The sequence below is a fragment of the Mirounga angustirostris genome, unplaced genomic scaffold (genome assembly GCF_029215605.1).
Source record: "Mirounga angustirostris isolate CCGP_5_RB_7025 unplaced genomic scaffold, mMirAng1.0.hap1 SCAF_4, whole genome shotgun sequence".
Lineage (NCBI taxonomy): Eukaryota > Metazoa > Chordata > Mammalia > Carnivora > Phocidae > Mirounga > Mirounga angustirostris.
The window spans coordinates 144,788,998-144,816,333 of NW_026991712.1; the positions used below are offsets into that span (position 1 = coordinate 144,788,998).

Sequence of the window (27,336 nt, forward strand, 5' to 3'; positions counted from 1 at the left end):
TCTGGGAATCATTTGTAGAGGTATTGAGATGCACTTTTGCTTGGGTTAGACCATGGCAAGAGAGGCTTGGGTGACATTTTCCTTTAATCCCATTTAAGGGGAAGGAAGGCCACATAGAAATGACAGGGCAATTGGTGTCCTATTCAGAATAATGACAAGTCGAAGGCGAAACACTCGTCTAGGCTCAAATCAAGCAGGTTGGTTCACCATACAGGAATGGCACCTGCCTTTGCTGTGTTCAGCCCTGACCTGTAACGCGTGAGAGGTGATCGGTGAAGAGGGGTGGTGTTTATGGAACTCTTTTCAGGTTGCTACTGCTTGTGCATGGGTGAAGTCTACCGGTACACTAGTCATCTACCACACTTCGCAGCGAGCTCGGGGAAGCTCTCTGTTTCCCCCTAATTACAGTGAAGTTCCACGTAGGTTATATAGTAACAATACCACGTGTTTGGTATTATCCTCTTCCAGTTATCATTTTTATAATGCCTACTGTGAAACATTTTCACATTTAGTATCCCATCTGACTCCCCCAACTCTGACCAGTAAGCATGGCCCTCCAAATTTTACGGGTGAGGAAAAAGAATCAGAGAGAGTCAATAAAAATGCCAGTTCACTCATAGAGAAGGCACGGAGAATGTGCCAGGCACTATCCAAAGTGTTGTAAATACTAAGATTTATTGAGTCTTAGCAACAACCTTGTGAGTTGGGTACTATTATTATTGTTTTCTCATAGATGAGGTTAAGTCAGGCTCAGAGAGGTTAAAGATTTGCCATGCATGGGTCACCCAGCTAGTGAAACACACAGAGAGAATAGGAACAGAGGTAGACAGGTTCTAGAGCTCTACAGCCTCTTGTCGGCTTGTGCCAAGTCCCAGAGCTGGGAAGAGGCAAAACTGCAGAGCTTGGCTGCCCTTCCAACCCTGCCCTCCACTTTGTAGTAATAGCTCACATATCTGAGGGTTTAACATGGGCCCCTTCTACTCACTTTACTTCTGTTACTTTACTTAAACCTCCCCACTTTGCAAGTCAGAAAACTGAAGCATAGAGGTAAAGTGACTTGCCCGTGGTGACAAAGGGAGTGGCAGAGAAAGGATTTGAACCCAGGCAGTCTGGACCTCAAGCCCATAACCCCCACTAACAGCCTGTCTCTTGGGTACTCCCCCCGCCATAAAGTTTTCCATTGTTCTCCCTGGTGTCCAGAGTCATGGGTAAGTTTCCGTCCGTGCAAAGTCTAAGGAGTTTCCGGTCACTGCTGGCTTTCTGTTGACTTTGCTGAACTGTTTGCTGTATGGGGACAGAAGCTGCCCGCCGTGCTCCTTGTGCAGACCTTTCATGGACCTAGTATCCCAGCAGAAAACTCCGTCACAGACTGAAAATGAAGACATCTGGGCTGCCGGCTTGGAGGGCCTCAGCAGAGCTGATTCTTCTCTGTGCTGCTCTGGGTTCTCTCGGTTTGCCTGGCTCCAGGTAAGTGACGGTTACAAATGATTCCCCAATCAATAATGTGACAGGGACTATAAAGCCACATAATGCTGACCGCTTCTTTGTTGTGCGCCTATTGAATAAGAAACATCTCTCGAAGCAATTTGCATGCATTTGATAAAATAATATCAACAACTGTCTTCAAATTATTGTGGAACCAAGCATCTGACTTCAACAAAAGTTCCCAGAAGAAACTGACATGTTTAAATGTATTTTGTCACGCTGAGAAGAATAGGATACTTGTTCTGTGTTCTGAACAAAGGCCCGGTGTGATTCTTTATGCAAAAGAAGGTTTGTTATGTATGGAAAAAAAGAGCCAATTCATGTCAATGATTTTAATTTATGAGAGGGACCCACTGTACCTGCTCATCAACCCAAATTCTTTGGGTTCTCAGGTGCTCTTGCTCGCTCACTGGCTCTCCCCCCGCTTCCACACACAATCAGTATGCTGCCAGCAGATAAATGCTAACTGATTTATTTCATCATGTTTCATATTGTTAATAAGATATAAAACAGGTGAAAGAAAATATCTTGAGTGGAAGCTCAAACTTGGGCTCCAGTGAAGGAAGTGCCAGTGACTTGGCAATGGGGGGATCCTCCCTGTATATGATCCTCACCAACCACAAATGCTGAAACAGTCAGGTATCCCAGCAACCCTCTGGGAAGCAACCTTGTGAGCAACCCCCTGAGAAGGACTATTGGTGCCATTCCTTTTGTTCATTCCATAAATGCTGTCTGAGCACAACCTCCCACTTAATGTGAGGAGCACTAATACCCATTGGACATGCGCCTTGGTCTCAGCTCTGCTGAGCACTCAGCTGCCATTGGGCACCGCCCCTAAGACCAGGAGGGTGAGTATTCACTACACACTGGGCACTCAACAAATAATAGCTATTATGATTATCAAGAATCTCAACTTGGCCCCAAGCTGCCAAGTCCTTCTCTATCTCTTACTCACGCTATGTAGAATAGCAAAATGATCCTCAAAGAGCAGAAGAGATTCACTCATGTTTCATCAGTCTCAAAACCCATACCTGGATCCAGGTTTGGTGCTCCGGCCTCTCCCCATGATTTCCAGTCCTGAACACAGCATGGATTTGAATTCCATGCTTGGAGTGGAAGAACAGTCTTCGGTTCTGAAACAGGAGAAGCTGAGACCTCCCTCCTGTTAGCTGAGAAGGGTTTTTGTCTTTAGTTCTTATAATCAAGTCAGATGAAATCATCACATTTTCATAAGACTTGTTGTCATAAGACTGTTATTTATTGCCCCTCTGGGCCAGGCACTTAGATACATTAGCTCTAATCCCTCACAGCTATTTGAGGTAAGTGCTACTGTTTACAGTTTTACAGAGAGGGAAACTAAGATTGAGAGATAATGGAACTCACAAGGCTACTCACTTCATCTGGAAGAGAATATGGATTCAAATCCAAGTTTTTCTCTGGTTCCAGAGCTCCTGAGTATCCCTGCACCATCCTGCCTCTCACATGCCTAATCCCCTCTCGGGCTGCATGGTGTATCTGACTTGCTGGGCCCCTGTGCTGTTTTTCTATCTCTGGGCCACACATTTGCTACCTTGAGATGTTGCTTTAAATTTCATGTCTATAACCGCCACTGCCAGAGAGAGGAGAAATTGAAAATCTGCCACCCAGAAGCTGCCCCTTCTAGCAAAGAGGAAGGATGCTGGTTGCGGAGGGGATGTAGCTGCGTAACAAATTGTGTGTGACAAGAAAGTTGTTGTGTCAGGGCATTTCTACAGAAAGCCAAAATATATTGACACATCCCATCTATATAAGCTGATAGCGTGCAATTTACTACTGACCTAAACCTGCCTTACTTGATGGATCCACCTTTATTTTGATCAGAGACTCCTGTTAGAAAGAGAGGAGACAGGGACCCTGTGAAATATGTCCTGATGTTGGCCGCAGCGTTCTATACACCTTGAGGAAAGGTGCATCCCTGCCATTCCTTCTGTAGAGGGATATGTTCCAAGGGCTTCTAGAAGGGTGTTTATTGTAACATTATTTGCAATTGCCAAACACTGGGCAAATGTAAATGTCCTTCAAAAAAAAAAAAAAAAAAGAAATCGAATGCAATTTATGTCCTTTGATGGAACATCTAGGTAAAAGAAGTGAACTAGATCTCTTTATGAATCAACAAGTATTGGGCTCAGACATAGAGTGTTGACTGACAGAAGCAGCTTGCACAATAATATGCACAGTATGAGTAAAGCACACAAAAGCAGTGCTTTTATTGTGCATATGTATATATATGTAAAAAATATTTAAAGGACTCAAGGGATACATTTAAATTCCTGACAATAGTTCCTTCTGAAAAGGAGGAGAAGGAAATGGAATTGCGGTTGGTATCACCTGCAGATATGAAATATATAGGGTTATTTTTTTACTTAAAAATTAAAAGACTAGGGGCGCCTAGTGGCGCGGTCGGTTGAGCGTCGGTCATGATCTCAGGGTCGTAGGATGGAGCCCCACATCAGGCTCCGTGCTCAGTGTGGAGTCTGCCTGGGATTCTCCCTCTCTCTCCCTCTGCCCATCCTCTGCTCACGGTCTTGCTTTCTCTCAAATAAATAAATAAATAAATAAATAAGACTTGAAGGTAATATACCAAAATGTTAATAATTGGCGATCCTGGGTCGTGAGTACATGAGTGTTTATTATTTTACTTTCTGTACTTCTCTGGGCATGTTTAAGTTTTCAACATTAAAAACATACCTTTTGGGCGCCTGGGTGGCTCAGTTGGTTAAGCGACTGCCTTCGGCTCAGGTCATGATCCTGGAGTCCCTGGATCGAGTCCCGCATCGGGCTCCCTGTTCGGCAGGGAGTCTGCTTCTCCCTCCGACCCTCCCCCCTTTCATGCTCTCTCTCTCTCAGTCTCTCTCTCTCAAATAAATAAATAAAATCTTTAAAAAACAAAACAAAACAAAACAAAAACATACCTTTTGAATGACAGTCAATTCAGCTGGTCCAAAGGTCCATCTGGTTTGTTTCTATAAAAATCCCTAGGTGTTGGGGCGCCTGGGTGGCTCAGTCATTAAGCATCTGCCTTCGGCTCAGGTCATGATCTCAGGGTCCTGGGATCGAGCCCCACATCCAGCTCCCTGCTCCGCGGGAAGACTGCTTCTCCCTCTCCCACTCCCCTTGCTTGTGTTCCCTCTCGCTGTGTCTCTCTCTGTCAAATAAATAAATAAAATCTTTAAAAAAAAAAATCCCTAGGTGTGAAAGGAACATGCTGTATCCCTACACAGAGGCAAGGATTTACAGATAAAACTTAATGCCAGCCTTTCTTTCAGATTTGCATTTTGTAGTACTAATAAACCACACGCATCTTAGCCCATATAATTGACAAACATACTATTTATGCAGCTGATTACTTCATTATATTGCCACCTCCATAATGCAAATGGGGTGCAAAAATGAGAGATCTGGTGGCTATCACCACTTTTTAACCAAGTTCCTTCTATAAACGATCATCTTACCTATTAACAGGCTTTCAAATCTTAGAGAGGAAAATAATTGTGACTCTTAAAAGTGTGTGTGTTTGCATTACTTATCCACTCAGTCTCAACTGTGGCCCAGAATTGGGTTGATGGTTGCTGAAAACACAATGTAACTGCTTCTGAGTTGAAACAGGAAGAGGGTACCCTGCTGAGCTGTCAAATATATACTTAGGAGAAGCCGAATCACAGACAATATTGTTTTGTCAAACCTGGGCAAATTAGTAGATAAGAGCACATTCTGAGCCCCCCCACTGGTGTGCAGCATCCTGCCTCAAGTAACCCTTTTAAAGTATCCACCTGTGGTTTCCAGGAGAGTCTTTGACCTTTCGTTAAAGATCCAACTTTACTAGGCAATTGATTTTTGCTGGTCTCTGGGGCAGTTGTGGAGATGGATTTCACTGTAGTTAATATTATCCTCTTTTTGGGACTTTTGCCAAGTGAGAATGTATTGTTAATGACCTTGTCTGGAGTGATGTACTATGTATTTGAGTCGGTGGAAACTATGTGATGCTCTCCCTAATGATTCAATCTCGGACATGGGGATGAAAGAAACTTTGCATAGAGAAGGAGGGCGCCAGTGGTGTAGGGGCTGGCCTGGTTCCCCTGCAGGCAGCATGGGGAAATGGTTACAGAGGCTCTAGAGTTAAACAGACCTCAGCTCAGACCCCAAGACCACCGCATACCAGCTATGTGGCTCTCGGGCATTTCCCTCATCTGTCCAAGTGGCAATGTCTTCTCACATTGCTGTGAGAACTCTAGAATGGGTTCCATCCCATGACCTCTCCCAGGGCTTGACATGTCCTGGGTGCTCAGCAAATCTGTTTCCTTTCTCATCTCTTGTGCCTTGAAAAGGAACACAGATTACAAGGGATCTTACACTGTTGTATGCTCTTTCCAGTGGAAGAAAAGTAAAATCATAATACACCCATCATGTTACGTGTGGGGAAACGGGAGGCCCAGACAGATTCACTGACATGTTCATTTATTCACCCTTCTACTGAATGTCCCACCGAGTGCCAGGAACTCAACAAAAAGTGTTGCCTTACTTTCTAGACATATTTCAGGTCTCATGTCGCTTGACTGTTTTGCAGATGTGACACTGTCTGCCTCCCTCCCTCCACCACCCCCGCCCCCGGCCTCACTGACATCCCCACTCACTGCTCTGTGCTGCCCGTGCTCAGGACTGCCAGGGCACCAGTCTTTCTTGGTCTGCTGGTGGTGTTGATGTTCCCCGAGGACTTATCTCTGGCCTGCCCCTCCTCTCAAGAACAGTCTTACCCTCTGCCATAGCTTTGCATGATCAGATCTGTATATCTGGTGAAAAATCTCTCTTCTGAGTACGAAACCCACATGGGAACTAATTGCTGAATATTCTACATAGGTGTTCCATGAGCACCTGGAACTCAGCATGTCCCAACCACATCTTCCCCAACAAGCTCTTTTGCTCCTGTGTTCCCCCCTCATGCACACAGTCAGACTGGAAACAAGCTATCCATTCCACCTGAGCAGTGCCTCATATACCTGTCCTCTCCATGTGCTCTCCCCTAGACACTGCCAGAGTTCAAGTTCACATCACTCCTCGGTGCTACTGCAGGAGCCTCCTACCTGCTTGTCCTACGTCCATGCTCTCCCTACCCCTGCCAGTCTCCACACTATAGCCCCCAAAGCAAAGCTCTGGCCATGGAGCCTGTGTACTTAAAAACCTTGCCTACTGGATAAAGTCCCAAACAGTTAAGACATGAGATGTGTTTCTCTTTTCCTATCCTAAGACAAACTGTGAGTTCCAGAAGGCAGAACCTGTGTTCTATATTTCCCTATATCCCCTATAGCACAGTACCCTGAATGTTGTTGCTTCTCAGCAAATGTTTCATGGACTCTTAATATGAGAGGATGCCTTATAGACCATCAAGTCCAGAGGCATCTGGGTAGCTCAGTCGGTTAAGCATCTGAATCTTGATTTTGGCTCAGGTCATGATCTCAGGGTCCTGAGATTAAGCCTGGCATCAAGCCCTGTGCTGGATGACCTGCTTAAGATTCTCTCTCTCTCTCCCCCCTCGGCCCCTACCCCTCCTCTCTCCCTAAAAAAAAAAAATAATAATAATAATAATCCAGCCCAAACTCTCCTTTCCCAGGGCATAACACAGAGGCCCACGGCGGGGAGGGAGTTGTTTAAAGTCCTGTATCCAGCTGTGGTTGTATTCCCTGCATATCTATAGCAGTTTAGAGTTTATAAAGTGTTTACATGTACTTTCTTAGTTAATCCTAGAAAGAACCTTGTGAGGTAGGTCTGATTCTCCCATTATATAGAAAAGTGAAACTCACACAGGTGGAAAAAGCAGACCAAGATCCCCCAGCTGCTGATGGACTGTCTTCTGCTCTGAGTTCAGTACTCTTTTGACCATAGCTAGCCCAACTGTAAGGCACTTATGGGTGTCAGTAACTGTTCGCTGGGTGCATTAACCTATACTTGAATGATAAACTAATAGCCTCACACAATTGAGCAAATATATATTTATTGAATGGTGGGTAAGTGGTGGTATGTATACTTAATCCTCTTCTGACACTTGCCTCTGTCCTCTCATGATGACCCTTTAGAGGTGAAAGGCCACACTCTCTTGAGTCGAACGCAGTCAATGTGAGCCTTGCCAAGAGCAGACAGACGCGGAGTGTGGGTGTTATGCCGATGCCTGTTGATTGTGAAATGTCCAGCTGGTCCTCCTGGACCTCGTGTGATCCCTGTCAGAAGAAAAGGGTAAGTACTCGGACCTTGGGTGAGCTCTAAGCTTCCAGAAGCCCTCTCAGCAAGATTGGCTGAGGCAGTGCTGACAGTCCCTGGCACATAGTAGGACATCGATAAATGTTGGCTTATTTAATGAATGAATTCTTTTTCTCTGTGCTGCCAAGTAGTCAATCCTTTCTTCGGCCTTCCAGTTATTCTCCTAGCATATCTCTCCTTGCTCATGTTAACAGCTTCCTGATCGGACTTCCTGCCTCCAGGGTTGCTCTTCCAATCCATCTTTGTGGTGCAAGCAGGGAAACTATCAAAAATGAACGTCTGGCTTGTCTTTTCCCAGCTTGGAATCATCCGAAGTCCACACATGGCCCTTAGGCTCAAATCCAGACTCATGGCATTCAAGGCCCCCCATGACACGGACCTGGCCGATGTCTCCATAAAACATGCCCACTCCAGCACATAGAACACTTGTCTCTCTCTGACCATTTCTCATTCTCTCTCTGCCTTTATTCATGCTGTTTTCTCAGGCTGGAGTGACCTTTCCCACTTCCATCACTGGCCAACACCTACTCATGATTTGAAACTCTTCTTATAAGCCACCTCTTTTGAGCTCTTCCTTGACTTCTCAGCCCAGTTAGATGGGCAACCTCCCATGAGCCATAATAGATCCTTGCTCTTCCTGTCACTCTTCCTCAATTATTTACCTTTCCATGAAATGGCGAGCTGTTGAAGGTTTATTCAATTCCATATCTTCAGTGTAGTCCAATTTCTAGAACATAATAGGAGTACCATAAATATGTGCTGTTTGATCTCGTGATATTTTCTGACCCTTCTGTATGGAAGGGAAGACCCCTGTGACACTTTCCATGAGGCAGGTGGGTAAATAGAGACTCAAAGCAGGTGCTTTATCAGGTTCACCTGCTAGCAAATAACAACAGGCCTTGACCTCAGGCTTCTGGCTTCTTGTCTAGTGTTCTCCCACAAAAAAAACACATGGTCTCTTCAGTATTCGTCCTTCAGGTTCTCTTGTCTTAAGAGGGCTGTTCCAGGATCCCAGCTCTGAGCAGAGCAGACGTGTCAGAGAAAAGAGAATGGCTGCCATTTCCCCAACTCCTTGGGACATCAAAGCAGCCATAGACTAAGACCCTAATGAGGCTGTAAAAGTGGGCCCAGGATATTTACACGGGTAACTGGATCTTTGTGGAGAGCCACACGGGATTATTCAGTTCCCAAAGTGGGCTTTATTGCTGAAGTTATCAACATCGATCCAATTATCTGTGGAATTGCTTCATCTGCACCATAAAGCATCAGCCAGCCAGCCAGCGAGCTGGACCTCTTCACTCAGAGTTCACTATGCTCTTGCCCTCACTGGGTGTCATCACTCTCAGCAGGGTCACTGGCTGGGGCTTTATCAAAACCTTTCCACCAGAATTGCGAGATATCTCTCTTCCATCGTTTCCACACTCCTCACACCCATTTTGTCTTTGGAGCCTGGGGCTGGCCTTCCAGCAGTCTTCTTTGCAGACCTCATCTCTGCCCTGTCAGCCTCTGCCTTCCAGGAAGAAAGACCCTCTGGAAATGCAAAGGAGCATGGGCGAGTGATTGTCTGTATTTTTGCGGGGGGGTGGAGGGTGGATTTCCAGATGCCATACAAGTAATAACTATGGTTGGTTAACATGGCATTCTTCAGAGGGGCTGCTCTCCTGGTTTGTATCCTTTTGTTGCACCAAACTCTTACCTACAACTAAGATTTGGAAGCCACCAACTCTGATCACTCCCCCCCCCCCCATAATTGTTTCTCATTGCCTCGTAGTAAAATACTAAATCTAACCTAACTGAGCCTTGGGAGGCCCTGCATCACCTGCCCCCGGGCTATATCTCCCTCCAGCTCTGGCCATCTGCCCTCTTACACTCTTCTCTCCAGCCACGATGAATTTCTTTTTGTTTTCTGGAACGAGGCACACTCTAATCTCTCAGGTTTGGTATAGCAATTTTCTCTACCCAGATTACTCTTCTCTACCCTCCTCACACCACTTCTTCCTGTTTGCCTGACAGCTCTACTCATCTTTTAGGTCTCAGCTTAGTTGTGACTTCACCATCTCCTGAGTTTGCATCGGGGATGCCCCTATCAACTTACAGAGCGACTCTGTCCTTCCTCAATCACGGCGGCCATCACACCTTGTTGTCACTGCCTGGTGCTTACCATCACTACCACTATCATCTGCAATGACCTCCTTGAGGGCAGGCTAGACGGCAGGACTATGATTAAAAACAAACAAATAAGCAGTTATGGAATGAATTAGTCGCAGGAATGAAAGGTAGAGCATAGGGAATATAGTCAATGGTATTGTAATAGTATTGTAGGGTGACTGATGGTAGCTACACTTGTGATGAGCATAACATAATGTACAGAGTTGTGGAATCACTATGTTACACACTTATGGACCAACGAGTAACACTGTCAACTATACTACAATTTAAAAAAAAAAAGGCAAGCATAAACACCTACCTTTTTCAACATTGGGTGGCTCAATTAATGTTCTGGAAATTCAGTATTTTTGGAATAAACAAACAGGAAGTTAGAGGAATATTGACTGCTAAAAATTATAAATAATAATAAAGAAAAGTAAGTACAAGAAATTGTGTGCCAACTATGTACCAGACAACATAATGAGATTTCATATAGAAATCGTAATTGAAACTCCATAACCGTACATTTAGGTAATTCATTACCCTTATTTTGTAGATTAACAAACTGAGATCACAGAGGTAAAGTAACTTGCCAACATCACATAACTACAAAGTATCCGAGTCAGGTGTGCCTGCTTTTTCATTTATAAGATACAGAATAAGCAAGAATACTTGAATCAGTGCATTGGAGTAATCAAGCTGAGCGATTGTGGTTTTGTGTTTTTGAACTGGCTACATCAGTCTACTTACCTTTTGACCCTGAAGCCCAGGCTTTTCTCACATTCAACAAATCTTTATTGATCACTGCCGCTGCAGACATCAAAGGCAAGCTCTCTGCCCTCAGAGAGCTCACAGTCTAGTTCAAACAGTCACGCAAACAGCCAATTGCAACATGGACCCTTGAGTGTATCCTCAGTTCCTGAGGTCCCTGAGGCTCTGCCCTTGGTTCACCTTGCTCCTCTTTGCCATAGTACAGACATGCCTACTTGCTCCGGCCCTCTCAGTTCTATGGGGAACCGTGTAACTTCTCTGACAAGGAAGTTGAAGACTGTGTTACCAGCAGACCATGCAGAAGTCAAGTGCGATGTGAAGGCTTTGTGTGTGCACAGACAGGTATAAAGGGATGCAGGAGTGGGAGGGGAAATCTAGCAAATGGGGTGATGACGCCTGATGGTGGGCGGACTGGCCATTATCTAGTGCTCAAGGTCAGAGTCATGTGTCAGACCGGGAGGCCTCCTTGATCTCTCTTTACATGTATTATTTCACAAAAACAGCCCTATAAAGTAGGTGTTAATATTATTTCCATTTAATGAATTAGGAACTTGAGACTTGGGGAAGTTCTTGCTCAAGATCAGACAGCAGGTAAGTACAGGAGCTGTGATTAGAAATTGGGGAATGCAAATTGCATTCGCTGATATGAAGGACACCAAAAGTATGCATGCTAGAATCAGTAATCCTGAGTCAAGGCTTCTTTTGACTTTGTGACCTAGGAGAAGTCACTTAACCTTTCTGCGTGTTGGTCCTCTCAACAGAAAATTGGAAGTGACGTGAATACCTTATAAGCATGCGCTAAGCATCAAGTGACACAATGGATATGAATGCTCTTTATAGACTGTGAGCCCTGCTGGCTCTCTCAGAGGCTTGGGACTCAGTACAACACAGAGAACCTACAACGGTTACATAGGATGGTTAGATCATTTATCTCTGAACAATTTTTGCAGAGGTAGTTCTTGATTTTTGCATTTCTGCATAACCAAGTACAGCATAGCCCCTCAGGTGTGATATAGTCAGTAAAAATTTTTGATTAAGGGAAGGAGCAAAAGGATGGATGGCTGGACAGAGGGCAGGAAGGAGCATACAAATAAATAATCATCTGCTGCGGAACAAAGTAAACACTTGTCTTTCCAACTCATTCATCTCATGAATTCAAGCAAACCTATGCCTCTCTATTTCTCCAAGTCTCCAGCAAAAATATGAGTATTTTGACCCAAATTATCTAGACGGGAGTTGCAGCTCTCTACATTCACTGTACCCATGTGGACCGTGCTTCGGGATTTTTCAAGAAAGAGTTAGAGATTTTTAGAGACATTTCCAGCGCTTATTGCAAATGCAGAATTCTATGTAATAAATCTGAAAGACTTTTACAGTGTGTCCATGGACTCATTATGGCCGGTGTTCCATGATTCTGACCAAAGCCATAATGGTTATTCAGGCAGGCTTTAGTTTAAGTGCCTTGTAAGAAACATTTGAAAACCAGATTGCTATTCTTCTGCTTTTAATATTGGTTAAAAATGATCAGACACATCTAAGGAAAAAGGGTCACCTGTCTTACAGGCTTTATCTCCCAAAAATATACAAATAGGAGAGGGAGTCAAGTTGGGGGGGTGGGGGGTGGGAAGCATTTAAAGGAAGCAAAAGTGCTGCAGATCTTGAACATAGAGCCCAAATATTTTTAGAGTTTAAAAATAATCTAAATGGCTATGGTGTTGAAGGCAGTGCTGTTTAGTGGGAAGAATTTGTGATTAGAAAGTTACAGTTTCCAGTCCTGCTGCAAATATTTACCAGCCATGTGCATCTGGCCCACCGAAACACTTATAAGAGTAATAACATTTATCTAGCACTTACCATGAGCCACTACTGTTCCATTTATTCATTTAAACCCCCAACGATCCCCGGAGGGTAGGTATGATGACCTCCCCATTTTACAGATGAGCAAATTGAGGCAAGGAGGTCAGGTAACCTGTGGAAGGTCACACAGCTAGCAGGACCCACCAAACCCACCTCCCCTTGCAGCCTCAGGGAAAGAAGTCTAAACTTCCCTCCTGTGAGCACCTACGATGCGCTCACACCATGTTCATTCCCCTCTTGGCAGCCACGTGACTATAGGTAACCCCCTTTCTCCCTCCAGGGAGGTGTGTAAACCGCAGACTTCTCTGCAACGGGGACAATGACTGTGGAGACCAGTCCGACGAAGCGAACTGTAGGAGGATTTATAAAAAATGTCAGCATGAAATGGACCAATACTGGGCAATTGGCCGTCTGGCCAGTGGGTAAGTTACCGTCCTCCCGTTGTGTAGGTGAGAAGGCACAGAATTGAATGTTAAGTCTGGAGGAGAGGAAGGGGGCGGAGGATATTAACAGAGTTGCTGCTCCTTTCTTCCTTTCTGAACAGAGATTGTAGTGGAAGTGGATGCTCGTAGCTGCCCTCTGAAGAAGGCTCCAGGGAGCTCCAGGAGCACGTCCTGGGGACAGATAGAGGCCACACGGAGGGCCGGGTTAGGAACACTAGGGACAGAGCTGTGCATGGAGACCATACTGGCTTCACGCCAGGGCTGGGGGTGAACGTTTAACACCTGCTATGTGACTATTAGCTGCTTTCTAAGCATTACCTCTGAATCCTACTGACAACTTGCAGGGGAGGTGTTTTGTGTGGGTTTTTTCCTAAGAATTATTTATTTATTTTAAAGAGAGAGAGTACATGTGGGGAAGAGGGGGAGAGAGAGAGGGAGAGAGAGAATCTTAAGCAGACACCACTTGGAGACCGATGTAGGGCTCGATCTCACGACCCTGAGATCATGACCTGAGCCAAAACTAAGAGTCAGACATTCAACTGACTGCGCCACCCAGGGGCCCTGACAACTTGCAGGGGAGGTTTTATCTCTTTCTATATCTCTAGGCCCAGCATAGGGTCTGGTCCAGAGCTTAGGCTCCTACGTAGTTAGAAATGGATTCCCGAGATGGGTCTGCAGTCAGTTTGCATTTCAAGCTTCTGGGGACCTCTGAGTTGATCAGTGCTCTGGAGAGATCAGAGGAGCAAGGTCAGAAGGGACCAAACTAGCCTGGTGTTTGCCCTGCCTTCCTGCCACATTGTGTAGCTTCTTAGCCTCCAGGAGGAAGGGTGAGAGCCTTCCCTCACATGCACTAGAAATCATTGTATATGATGCAGTATGGGGAAAACAGTAACCCTGAGTGGAATTCATTTTCTTCCTAAACAAAAATCAAATCTCACTGCTTAAAGGTTGTCACTGGAGAGAGAGAGAGAGAGACTCCTCATACGCGGAAGACCTGCTCTCAGGACCACCTTATAACCTAGTTATTAGAATCCCCACCTCTTCAATAAGGAAACTGAGGCCTGGAAAAGTTAAGAGAGTTCCTAGGGGTCACATGACTGAGACGGTGATGGAGTGACATTCCAAGCCAGCAGTAGAGCCAGACTGGACCATGTAGGAGGGGACGTAGTGACAGCTCACTGGCCGTGGGACCTTGGGTGAGGCACATACATCTATGTGGGGCTTCGGTTTTGTCATCTGTAGATGGAAATCAATAATACCCTTCTCTCAAGTTCTGTGAGGATCAAATAAGCTAATGTGATTGTAGCAGAGAAATGCGAGGCCGCTTGTGTGAGGGGAAGGCTGCGGGCTGGCAGTGAGACCTTGGGCAGGTCACTTACCCTCTGTGCCTTACTTTCCTCCTCTGTAAAATGGGCATCATCATCATCATCATCCCTATCTCTTAAGGATTAATCCTTATAAGGATTATAAGGATTATAAGGATTATAAGACAAGATGTGTAAGTTGATTACAACTGCTGCCTCCACGAAGTAAGCACCACATTGTGCTGGTTAAATAAAATAAATGTATAGACATTATTACAATACATGAAACTGTCACAGGAAAGAGAGCCTAAGACAATTCTGTTAGGACCAGAACCGAGGCCCGAGCACAGAGGCTGAGAGAAGACAGAGCTGGTCAGGAATGGAGGCCTGCCTTAGGAGGCAGTGAGAAATAAGACTACAGACTGGATTTTCATCCCTTCTAACTAAACACAATGACATCTGCTGCCCCAGGTTTGGCAGGACACTTTATAAGGTGATCCATATGTAGCATCACCCACTGCTGTGTCTGTTTCTAGTTAGCCCCTCAATAAATAATAACTGTTCAGTATCTTGGGATGGAGATCCTACAGAATTTAAGAAGCAAACCACCAGCCTCAAGGGCACTCAGTCTAGTGCGACAACAGACACACTAATAATATCAAACATTTGTCACAGACTGAGCCATGTTTGAACACTTAATAAACATGGGCATATATAATCCTCACAACAACTTGTGCTCATTTTACAGAGGAGGAGACCAAGGCACAGAGAGGGTAGCTGGTTTGCCTGAGGTCACATTACTAAGAAATGATAGAACAGGGATTTGAACCAGGCATCTGGCCCCAGAGTCCCTGTTCCTACCTATTTTGCTAAACCATTCTCATAAGGTAACTACAAGTACAGAGTGGTAACTGCTTGGGGGGCAAGCATGGGGTCTTAGGAAGGTCTCTAGCTTAGCACAGCAAGTGTTGGTCGAGGCTTCCCTTGAGGCAACAACAGAGCTCAATCTTAAAAGACAAGTAAGAGATTAAACAGTGAGCAGCTGGAAGGGCATCTGGGCACAGGGAACAGCACCTCGGCAACAGAGAAGGAGCAGAGCAGATTGGAGGAAGTAAAGCGTCTCCCAATGGCTGGGACTAGGGTCTGGAAGGGCCACAGATGGAGCCGGAAAGCTGGTTTGGACCACATACCGAGGACCTTGAATGCTGTACCCGGGAGTTTGGGTTTCCTTCATTAGGGTCTGCCAGGGAAGATGACACAGACTGATGACCCTAACCTCTCCCCCCTTTCCATGCCTTCCGTGCAGGATAAATCTGTTCACCAACAGTTTTGAGGGCCCGGTGCTCGATCACAGGTATTACGCCGGGGGATGCTCCCCCCATTACATACTGAACACGAGATTTAGGAAGCCCTACAATGTGGACAGCTACACCCCACAGGTATGTGAGAGCCAGGAAGCCCCTGGACTGTCCCTTCCTCAGGACAGAGCAGCGAGGCTGGCATGCCCCGTGCAATCACAGCAAGAGTCGTAGGAGCAGAATTAGGCAAGCAACAGCATCAAAGCTGGCATGGAAGACCGAAATAGGGCTGTGGATTTGGCGTCCAGAGTGACTCTGCTCCCTTCCTCAGCAGTTGAGCATTATGGGACCTATAGGCGACCAGAAGCCGAAATGTGGGAGTGGGGACCCTGGGGGACGGGTCCCTAGAAGGCCATCAGGGCAGTATCTTTGGCAGCCCCCCTATGCACAGAACAATGAGCACTGAGTTTTGAGCAAACGGCTCTTCTAATTTCTCTGGAAGGCACTTGCCCTCCACATCACTTCATCCCCACTGCACCACCTTTGACCAGACCTCGTCAGCTGTCAGCTGCTCTCCCCTTACAGCCTCCTCACTGGCCTGTCTCTCTGACCCCAGATTCATCCCTTCCAGGCCAACCCCTCTGCTATGCCCACAGTGATCTTCTAGAGGCTCATCTTTGGATTAAGTCCAAACTTCAGGGCAAGTAATGCAGACACCTCAACATTGTGAGGCCCGCACACTCCCTCACAACGCCTGTCCCTTCCCCTCATGTGACATCTTCTGGGTCAACCACACTAGAATCCCCGCACTTTGTAGAATAATTCCTGTTCTTTTCCACCTATGTGCCTTTGCCTAAGCCGAGTCCCCGAGTCCCCAGGTGAACCCAAGTCAAGCCCCCACCACTGAGTTTCACCCATGTCTGTCTGTCCTCCTGGATTGGGAGCTGTGGGGCTGGGGAACACAGTCGGCCCTCTGGTTTCTGCATCCAGAGCCTCTAGTCGGGAGCCTCACACACCATAAGAATACAATGGCTATCTGTTGACTTGTATAGAACTGATGTGACTCAAATAGAGTAAGAAACATTTTTTTTTTTCCTCCTTTAGACCCAAGGCAAATACGAATTTGCACTGACAGAATACGAATCGTACTTGGATTTCGAACATAACATCACAGAGACAAGGACAAGCCTGTCTAGTTTCAGCTTTGGTTTTAAAATACCTGGAATTGTTGAACTTGGTTTCAATACGGCAAGTGGTAATAGCAAACATTTTATTAGCAGAACCAAACGATTCTCTCACACTGTAAGTATAATTTCTGTGTATCCATTTGAATTTTCATGTCCAGATGTGTCTATACTCCCCATTACTACCAGGCCTAGCAACCAGTTATATTTCTGTTGTCTTGAAAATCTTCTTACAAAAAAGCAGCATGGTCTTAGGTGAACTTACTTTTTAGAAAGGCCAGGCAGTGGTATATAATTATTTTCTTCTTCTATATTTATGTTCTCTCACTTTCTAATGAGCTTTATCCCATGGTTTTCTTTTTTTAAAGATTTATTTATTTAAAAGAGAGAGAGCACACAGAGGGGCAGAGGGAGAGGGACAAGCAGACTCCTCACTGAGTGCGGAGCCCAACATGGGGCTCAATCCCTTGACCCCAGAGATCATGACCTGAGCCCAATTGACTGAGCCACCCAGGCACGCCTCCCCTGGTTTTCATTGAGCTTGAATGAAAAATAGCTTTTCCAGACCAAATCAACTCCAGGGGCATTTCAGTCCCCAGCCATTTAACTTCCTGTCCTAAACATTCAGCTGAAGTTCTCCTCCAGAATGTCACCCAAGACCTCTTCTTCTCCGACTTCTTGGGGCCTCTGGTGGAGTCGACCACACCGTCACTGCTCCTCATCATTTCCCCTTCTGGGTTCTAATCTCCCCACCTGCTCTTTATTTAATTTGTGGCCATCTTCTGTTCTTATCCCTCAGCCACTCAGGGTGACCTCTTCTGTTCACCCCCCCAACCCCACCCCACCACCGGGGCAAGCCGTGCCCCTTCATCACTGCTCCTGACTTTCCTGTTACGCTCTGACCTGCACCGCACAGTCTTATGGGCATCGTTACCTCAATGTCTCGCCGACACTCCAAAGCAAGCTCTTCCTCCCCAGTTTTCTGTGTTAAATAGCATTTGTTTCCTTCTACTTTTCCAGGTGAAGCATTTCAGAAGCCTATTTTGCTCTCTCTCTTCTCTTCATTTCCACATTATTTGGCCACAAATCCTTTAGTGTCACTCTCCAGTATTTCTTTTTTTTTTTTTTTTGAAAGATTTTATTTATTTATTTGACAGAGAAAGACACAGCGAGAGAGGGAACACAAACGGGGAGTGGTAGAGGGAGAAGCAGACTCCCCGCCGAGCAGGGAGCCCAATGCGGGACTCGATCCCGGGACTCCAGGATCATGACCTGAGCCGAAGGCAGTCGCTTAACCAACTGAGCCACCCAGGCGCCCTCTCCAGTATTTCTTAATCTAACTCTGATTATACCTTAACTAGCCCAGACCCTTGCACCTCTTGCTTGGCCCCCCTGAGGGGTCTCCTGTCTCCCGACTTGCCCCTTCAGATTTATGTGCTGCCAGAAAGACGTTTCTACGATACCAGTCACGTCACCTGCCCCCCTTGCCGTGTAAGATGAAGGTCACAACCCATGAGTTGGTGGAAGAGTAATTGGACCGGGAAGTAATGGGATATGATGTTGGAGAAGCAGGTGACAGGCAGCCTTGAGGAGCCTCGAATTCCTGAGCAAGGAAGGCGCATTTTATTCTCTAGTCCCTGAGCGTTTTCAACAGGAGTGTGATATGTTAGAAAATGGATCTGAGTGGAACATGGAGGAGATCAAGTCACCTGTAATGATTCGTATGAGGAAAAAGTGGTGAGGGAGACTCAGAAAGGTCTCTGCTGCTGAAATGCCGACCGGCAGAAAATGAGTAGTAAATGTTAACAAGATTGTTATGGTCTTTGCGTGTTTTTCCTTATCTTCTAGGCTCTGAGCCACTTGAGGGCAGAGGTGTTCCTTTCATCTTTAGACTTAGGATGGCACTTAGTAGGTGCTTAAGACTGAAATATAGTGATGAAGGGTGGGACTGATGAGAAGGAATATACTTTGTTGGGGAGCAAATGAAGGGTGCCATCTATTTACTCCTTCCCTTTCTCCTGCTCCCCATCCCCCATCCCACCCCCACCAAATAGCCAGTGATAGCATGCTTATGGTGTTCTGGGCACTATAGTAGACTTGGGGTCTAGAGATAAATACATCCTGATTCTTGCCTTCAAGTTCACAGTCTAGGAGGAGAGGCAAATGTGTATGCAGGTAACTAATGCTTAATTTTTTATATCAGTTGTAATACAGCATGGTATGTGCTCTAAAGGAAATATAAGCAAAGTGCAGAGCCGTCCTGGAGAGTGGAGTGTGTGTCTGGGAAATTCAGGGTTGGTGTCACATAGGCAAAAGCAGCTAAGCAGGTGATTAAAAATATAAGTAGATGTGCATCTGGCAGAAAAGGGAGGGAAGAGCATTTAAGGCAGAAGGAAGAGCATGTGCAAAATTGCGTTATGAAGAGAATGGCCAATTTGGGGAACAGTGAGAAGTTGGACTGATGCTGATATCTGGTGTGGGTGGTAGGAAATAGGAAGGTATGGGGAGGAACACTTCACTACCAGGGGACAGAGTGTGAGTTCTTAACGTTCACAGTAAGAGAATGGATTTTATTCTGGAGGCAACAGAGAGTCAATGCAGGGTTTTGTTTTAAGCCCAGATGGGGCATATTATAACACAGGTATGCCTCGGAGATATTGCCGGCTTGGTTCCAAACCACTGCAATGAAGTGAATGTCACAATAAAGTGAGTTAAGTGAATTTTTTGGTTTCCCAGTGCACACACAAGTTATGTTTACACTACACTGAAGTCTCTTAAATGAGCAAAAGCATTATGTCTAAAATAACAATGCACATACCTCAATGAAAAATACTAAAAATGCTAACCATCATCTGACCTTTCAGCAAGTCATCGTCACTGATGACCATAACAAAAATAATAATTAAGAAAATGTTGAAGTATTGCAAGAATTACCAACACGGGACACAGAGACACGGAGTGAGCTAATGCCACTGGGAAATGGTGCCCAAAGCCTTGCTTGATGCAGGTTGTCACAAACCTTCAATTTATAAAAAACCCAGTATCTATGAAGCACAATGAGACAAGGCATGCGTGTAGTACTCTCAGCATTATCAGAGGTCAACTCTGATTGGAGCAGTGAAGGCAGGCTAGAGAAAGAAGGGGGATCAGTGGGAAGGCTTTTATCAACATCCAAGCAAGAGAGGAAACCTACAGTATTTAGAAAAATCACAAACAGAGCACTGCTCCGCTTGGAAGGGTAAGGAAGAAGGGAGAGTCGTGAGTCTCTGGGACAGGACTAGAGTGAGGTGAGCATAAGTCAGGGAGCAATGAGGGGCCCGAGCGGTTGGCACCATGGGCCTGGCATGGTCTTCTAAAACTGATAGGTCAAACTGGCTGTAAGTCTTAAGCTTGGGGCAGAGGGTGCCTTGTGAACATTACCCACCCTCTTACCTTTTCCTCTACCTACACGCCAGCATAGGAGCCTCTCACCTCAGATTATACTAATATCGCCTGGTTGCTTGCACTTCACCTAACGTCACCCTCTTGCAGTCTGGCCCCCACACCAGGGGTCACCCAACATTTCCTGTAAAGGGCCAGCTGGTAAATATTTTAGGCTTTGTAGGACCCTAGGGTCTGTCACAACGACTCCGCTCTGCCACTGTAGGGTGATGGCAGCTATGGGGAGTGCATGAACGAGAAAGGGCATGGCTGCATGCCAGTAGGACTCCATCTGTAACACCAGGCACCTGATCCGGGGTGCAGGCTGTAGTTTGTTGACTTGTCATACGCTACAGTGTCTTGCCTTTCTAAAGCACCACTTTGACTCTTTCTTGGGTGGCCTTTCTTCAGAATTTGAAAAGCACAAACAAAGAGGCTGCCTTGGCAGGTAGGCAGGCAGGCCCCGTATCCCACCAGCGTGGCCCCGGGTGCACCTACCTGCTGCTCCCCTCCACGTCTGCCTCTGCCTCTGGCCACCTACCCTTCTCATTCCCGCTTTGCCGCCCTGAGGAGCTAAGTTAAGAACAAGCTCTCCGGGCGCCTGGGTGGCTCAGTTGGTTAAGCGACTGCCTTCGGCTCAGGTCATGGTCCCGGGGTCCTGGGATCGAGTCCCGCATCGGGCTCCCTGCTCGGCAGGAAGCCTGCTTCTCCCTCTCTCACTCCCCCTGCTTGTGTTCCCTCTCTCGCTGTGTCTCTCTCTGTCAAATAAATAAATAAAATCTTTAAAAAAAAAAAAAAAAAAGAACAAGCTCTCCCAAGCTGAAAGGACACCGGAATATTTATGAGAAATGAAAGCTTGTCAAAGAGGCCCGTCTTCCCTCCAGTATCCTCAAGGAATCATAAGAATGATGACCCCAGGCCAAGAACGTCGGATGGTATTTGTAAAGTTCATCTTTTCGTTCTAGATTCCTAACTTTAAAGGTCTGGTTTTCCCATGTCGGTATTTCATTTAGAAAAGCACATTTCTGCACGCGCGCTCTGACCTTGAAGTAGCACGTTACAAGCTGAAACCCAGAAGCCTTATGCTCCATTACGAGCTCCTTCAGAGAGTCAAGCTGCTGCCCCTGGAGTATAGTTATGGGGAGTACAGAGATCTCTTCCGTGATTTCGGGACCCACTACATCACAGAGGCTGTGCTGGGGGGTGTTTACGAATACACGCTCATCATGAACAAAGAGGCCATGGAGAGAGCAGGTACACGGCCCAGGGGACTGTGGCTTTCCTGCCAGGGCCCACGTGAGCTCTGTGAGGTAGTGGAGAGAGGCTTCTCTTAGTTGGTGGGAGAAGAGTTATAAGCTCGGCTCCTAGTTCTCTTCACCTTCCCTGGCTATAGATTTACTTGGACATCTTACTTTTTCATAACCTGTTCCTGTGGGTCCTCCTCCACTCAACCCTCTGTCTGGGCGGTCCTCTTTACTACAACTACTATCTCTAGACAACAGCCCCCAAGCTCGTGGCTTTAAATGCCTCCAACGTGTGGAGAACTCTCCATGTCTATTTCCACCCTGGCTCTCTTCCCTGCACCCCAGAGCTTATGTCCATATGGTTCCTTGACATCATCACTGGGGTGTCCAACATCCAGCCCCACCTTAGCATGCCCTGAAAGTCAACTTTCGCTTTTCTTTCCCAAATGTGTCTTCCATAGCCACCCACATCTCAGAATGGTTTCACCCTCCAACCAGTGGCTCAAGCCTAAAACCTAGGAGTCAGCCTTGACTGTATTTCTTTCCTTCTAGTCGATTAGCAAGTCTCAGCAGTAAGTTTGAGGTGAAACCCAGGATTCTGCCTTCTGAGCAAGCTTTGACATGATGTCAGTGTTGCGGATCCATAAACCACATTTTAAGTAGCAAGGTCACAGATTATTACACTAGCCTCCAAACTAACATTCACCTCCCATTGCCCCTCCACAGTCTCTTCTCCTTACACAAATAATTACAGGACTTTTGGCCAGGCCTAAGGCACGGCTCCCGCTTCCCAATCTTGTGTTCTTTCCTCCAACATGCCACCTCCCAGCTGACCTGCCCTGGGTCCCACAGTTCACAGGGGCAGAACCAGGGTTTCATTATAAGTCTGTTGTACTTGCAAGAGGACACGTGGTATATGATGTACGTAAATTTAAGCCAGCGTAGCCTCAGTCTCACGAAGGTCGAGGAGAGCTTCCTCCATCCCATTGGCTTCAAACGCACTTTTCATATTTCCTCAAGCTGCTTCCTGCAGAGGGACTCTACTGTCAAATAAATTGGGGAAGCATTAACGGATCCCACTTTTAGCCTAGCCACGAGCCTGCTGCCATAAAATGACCTCTCCACCTCCTCTGATACAACATTGGTCACACACTTGCTTGACCACGGAAGCACTTTCTCTTGTAATACTTACTAGTACAAAAATTATGAGGGATATTATCATGAGATTTGTATTTCAAGGTACATGTTTGGGGGAATACTGACGTACACTAACACCACTGGGACAGCCCAGGAGGCAGAATTGCTCTCCTCTCCTTGCCTGGCCTCAAAGTGCCAACAAGTCACACTCGAGTTTTCAGCAAGCCCAGGGTGGGAGGGTGCCTTGCAGAGAATTAGGGAGGAACAGGTGGGGAATGAGTCAAAAAAAAATGAAGAAATAAGAGGAATTGGCCCCTTCTCTTTGCCAGGTCCTAGGCTGACACTTTAAATGCATCACCTTAATTAATTAATGAGCAAGCTATCTCTTCTATAGCCAAGATTAAAGAAGAGTGGGTCAGGGGAAGGGGGACACATATCAGCAACCTTGACTCACGGGATCAATCCCTAGATGTTTGATAAGGAGCCACATTTTTAAAAGCGACCCTGAGCACTTCTGCTCTTTGGGAGGTAGCAAAGAGCCTCAGAGCCTCTGAGGACCCTGAAGGGAAGTTGCTGTCAGTCTCTCATGAGGTCTCCACACTGATGTCAGCGGCTGCCCACATTGCGGTCACCAGGCTGGCCACCCTTTTATCTGATCCTGAGTCCCTGGGGCCCCCATGACATCCAGAAAGGGCAAGGCCTTTGGAATCAACAACCAGAAAAGGGACAGGGTGAATTACCTCTAGGTCATGGGCCTCTTTCTTGCTTCCTTCAGATTACTCCCTTAAGGATGTCCGAGCCTGTGCGCAGAATGGTTTTAGAATCGGCATCGGCATTGAGGTGGTCTACATCAAGCTGGGTGTGTCGGTGGACATATGCCGGGGTATTCTGAATGAAATAGGAGGTGAGTGGCGGGAGCATGTGACTTCTGTGCTCATCATCTTTCCCTCCCTAGGATCCCCAAAACTGAGTCTCTCTTTAAGCCAAAGACCGGATATTCTAAGGTATTTCAATTAAAATAATAATTCATTCAATAAACACTTATTTAGCTCCTACGATATGCTGGACATACGAAAGTGAATAAAATTGTATTCCTATCCTCATGGTGCTCACACAAAGCAGGCAAACAATTAAAGAAGCAATGACAAGGCGGCAGTAAGCACAAAACCAGGTCTGGAGCATCAGGACAGGCTTCCTAAGGGAGGGAGCATTGGGATTGCTGCTCGAGGAGTAAAGCAGCAAGGTTGTTTTTAAGGCAGGAGGAAAATGACAATGGAAATTGACTCTGGGGGCTGAGAGTTGGCCTGGCTGGAGGTAGGAGGCAGGGGTCGGGCACAGGTGGAGGAAGTGGGGGAGGCAGGTGAGGAGACTAGTCCTTACCTGAGATAATGGGTGGGACAGATATTAGAAGAGCAGTCAAGGCCATAAGTCATGCAGCAGAGCCCACATGGCAGGGGAGACCAGATCGGAGGTGGGTATCGAAGCCAGGATGTAGCACCAAGTGTCTGGGAGCAGGAAACCTGGAGGTCATTCAAGGGAACTGGAATCAATGCAGCAGGTGGAGTAGGAAAGAGAGGCCAATCAGCAGGGACCCAGTCCCTGACCTCTGCGGCAGCCCGAACAGCAAGCCTCTACCTGCTCCACTTACTGAGCTTGCATCTGGGATGGTATGTGGAGAAAGAGTTCCCCAGCTGAAACAAAACAAAATAAAACAACAAAAATGTAACTGCTGGTCTAGAAAAATCTCTTGCCCTTGTGACTGATGTGTGGTTGATATTGTTTATTTGTTCATTCTGGTGGGGCTGGGTTAGAAGATACGTCCTACAAGAGAGGCATGCATAGAACATAGGTGCTCTTGAAAGAAGACTCGTAGGGGCGCCTGGCTGGCTCAGTCAGTGAGAGGAGCATGAGACTCTTATTCTTGGGGTTGTAAGTTCGAGCCCCACATTGGATGGAGAGAAGACTTAAAAATAAAATCTTTAAAAAATTTTTTTTAAATTAAGAAGACTTGTAAAGTACCTCCCCCCCACCCCGTGCAGGTCACTAGATGGAACATTGCCCAGGACGCCGGAACCCTTGCTAACTACAACTCCTCCCTCCCTTTTGGAGAAAACACCATCCTTACTTCTGTGTTAAACACATCCTTCCTTTCTTAATAGTTTTACCACCGTATATATCATTAACCAATACAGCTTGGTGTTGCTTGTTTTTGGTTTTGTTTTGTTTTGTTTTAAAGATTTTATTTATTTATTTGACAGAGAGAGAGAGAGAGAGCACAAGCAGGGGGAGCAGCAGAGGCAGAGGGAGAAAGAGGTTCCTTGCTGAGCAGGGAGCCCGATGTGGGGTTCGATCCCAGGACCCCGGGATCATGACCTGAGCGGAAGGCAGATGCTTAACTGACTGAGCCACCCAGGTGCCCCTGTTGCTTGTTTTTGAACTTTATATGGATAGAATGTAATCTTTTTGGTTCTGGGTATTGGTTGTTTTTTTTTTCCATCCAACATCATGTTTTTGTGTATAACTATAGTTAGTTTCCATTGCTGCATAGTATTTTATTGTATGAATATAATATTGTGTCTTTGTCCATGCCGCTGTTGAATTTGGGTCACTTCCTGTTGCGAGCAAGTACAATCACTGGGGCTGTGACCATTCTTATGAAGCCATCTGGTACCCACGTGCAAGGGTTTCTCAGGGGATGCACCAAGAGTGGGACTGTTGGGTTGTAGACTCTGTGTTTTTTCTGGACTAGTTCCTGCAAAGCTGTTTTTCTGAGACGCTTGTACCACTCACTGTTCACCCCTACCAGCAGCGTACAATCTCCCTCTCCATGGTCCTCAGGTGTTGCAGGCTCAGGGCTGAATGGTCACCCGACACCACCTCGTTTGGCATTGGGTACGTGGACAGATTAGAATGGGAAGGACTCAAGGATATGATTGAGGGCTTTCCCAGAAACTCCACGAGAAGTCAAAATAATAATCATTTCCTAGTAGACACTCTTTAATGGGTATCTATCACATGTGAAGCCCAGACTTTACAAATATTCCCGCCTCTGTTACCCTATACAAAGAAGCACCATAGCTTAGAGCTTCACAGCACTACCTGGATAAACCTTTTCACCCCTAATGCCTAAGATTTCTTATCTGCAAAAAGTGAGTTACTACATGTATGACAATTAGATTACTGGCTGGCACATTAATGATCAATAACTCATCTCCCTATCAACCTACTTACCCTATCTATGATCTATCTATCTATCTATCTATCATCTATCTGTCTATCATCTATCTATCTATATCTGTCCATCAGCTCTCTGTCTTCCATAGACTCAGTGACTGGCATCTATAGATGTCCCTTCCTTGTCCTGCCCCCGACTTGGGTCCCATATGACTGAGAGCTGCATTCCGCCCCTTGCGCCATGACTTCCTCGCTGGCGGGAAACCATCCCGTCCACCGGCACCTCCAGGATGAGTTTAATAAATATTGTGGTAATTTTGTTGGTAAGGTTGTTGGTTGGGTGGCAGTAAATTCCAAGGTGCGGAAGTGGATCCCTTGACATGCCAGGTCTCTGGGTCCATTCCAGACAGAAACAAGAGAAACACCATGGTGGATGACTTGGTGGTCCTTGTGCGAGGAGGAGCCAGTGAGCACATCACCACCCTGGCCTATAAGGAGCTGCCGACGGCAGACCTGATGCAGGAGTGGGGAGATGCGGTGCAGTACAACCCAGACATCATCAAAATTAAGGTACAGCTGGGGGGCGCCTGGGGGTGCTCAGTCGGTTAAGCGTCTGCCTTCAGCTCAGGTCATGATCTCAGGGTCCTGGGATCGAGCCCCACATCGGGCTCCCTGCCCCACGGGGAGACTGCTTCTCCTTCTCTCTCTGCCGCTCCCCCTGCTTGTGCCCTATCTCTCTCTCTCCCTCCCCTCTGTGACAAATAAATAAAATCTTTAAAAAATACTAAGGTACAGCTAGGCAGCTGCTCCACCCACCCTTTCCTCTCTTCAGAAAACAGCTTATGAGGGGCCGCTGGGAGCCAGGGTGTGGGAAACAGAGCTCATTAAGACCCACGCCTCAATCTTGAGGCACACACATTATAGTGGATAATCTACCTGGAATGGACTGATTACAATATACTGTTCAGCACCAGCTAGAGACCCTTGTGTCCCTCCCATTCAGGCCCCCCAAGTTGCTAAAGGAAATTCACCATCAGCTTCTAATTCCAGCCTTCTTAAATTGGTACGGTTTCCATTTCATCAGAGAATCGCTCTTTCCATCATTTCTTTATTTTAGTTTTCATTCATTCAACCAACAAATAGTTATTAAGTTCCTGCGATGTGACAGGAATTAAGACACTGGAGGAAAACACAGGAGGTGGTAAGGATGAAGCATATGGTGTGTGCCGAGCGGTGAGACACATCCAGGCACGACCATCTACAGGACAGGGTGGTAACCTCACAATGATCACTGACGTTATGAGCACCTATTATATTCATGACACTCTGCCCAGGGCTTTAGGAGCGTTATTTCATCTAATCCTCACGAGTCTGCAGATCGCATATGCTGATCTCCATTATGTGGCTGATGAAAATCAAGGTCACAGAGGTTGCATCCTTCTGTGGCTGCTCAAGAGTCTCCATGAGGTCTGGACCCGGGAGTTTGACCTCTTCCCTCCCCTCTAGATATTCCTGTGGGTTTAGTGAATAACAACTGATGATCCCAACCATCTGTCACCCACACAAGAGCAGTTTTGCAACCT

At 46.3% G+C, this 27,336-nt stretch overlaps 1 protein-coding gene across 1 annotated transcript in view; it reads left to right on the plus strand.

Moving 5' to 3' along the window:
• The first annotated feature begins 813 nt into the window (after positions 1-813).
• Positions 814-27,336, plus strand: part of C8B (complement C8 beta chain) — a 38,485-nt gene continuing 11,962 nt past the window's right edge. The window contains exons 1-10 of the mRNA XM_045895413.1: positions 814-1,208; positions 1,299-1,467; positions 7,593-7,749; positions 10,893-11,034; positions 12,830-12,971; positions 15,603-15,735; positions 16,699-16,896; positions 21,212-21,452; positions 23,355-23,483; positions 26,160-26,323. Of these exons, the coding sequence (XP_045751369.1) occupies positions 1,376-1,467; positions 7,593-7,749; positions 10,893-11,034; positions 12,830-12,971; positions 15,603-15,735; positions 16,699-16,896; positions 21,212-21,452; positions 23,355-23,483; positions 26,160-26,323 (1,398 nt within the window). The 5' untranslated portion in view covers positions 814-1,208; positions 1,299-1,375. The remainder of the gene's footprint in view (positions 1,209-1,298; positions 1,468-7,592; positions 7,750-10,892; positions 11,035-12,829; positions 12,972-15,602; positions 15,736-16,698; positions 16,897-21,211; positions 21,453-23,354; positions 23,484-26,159; positions 26,324-27,336) is intronic.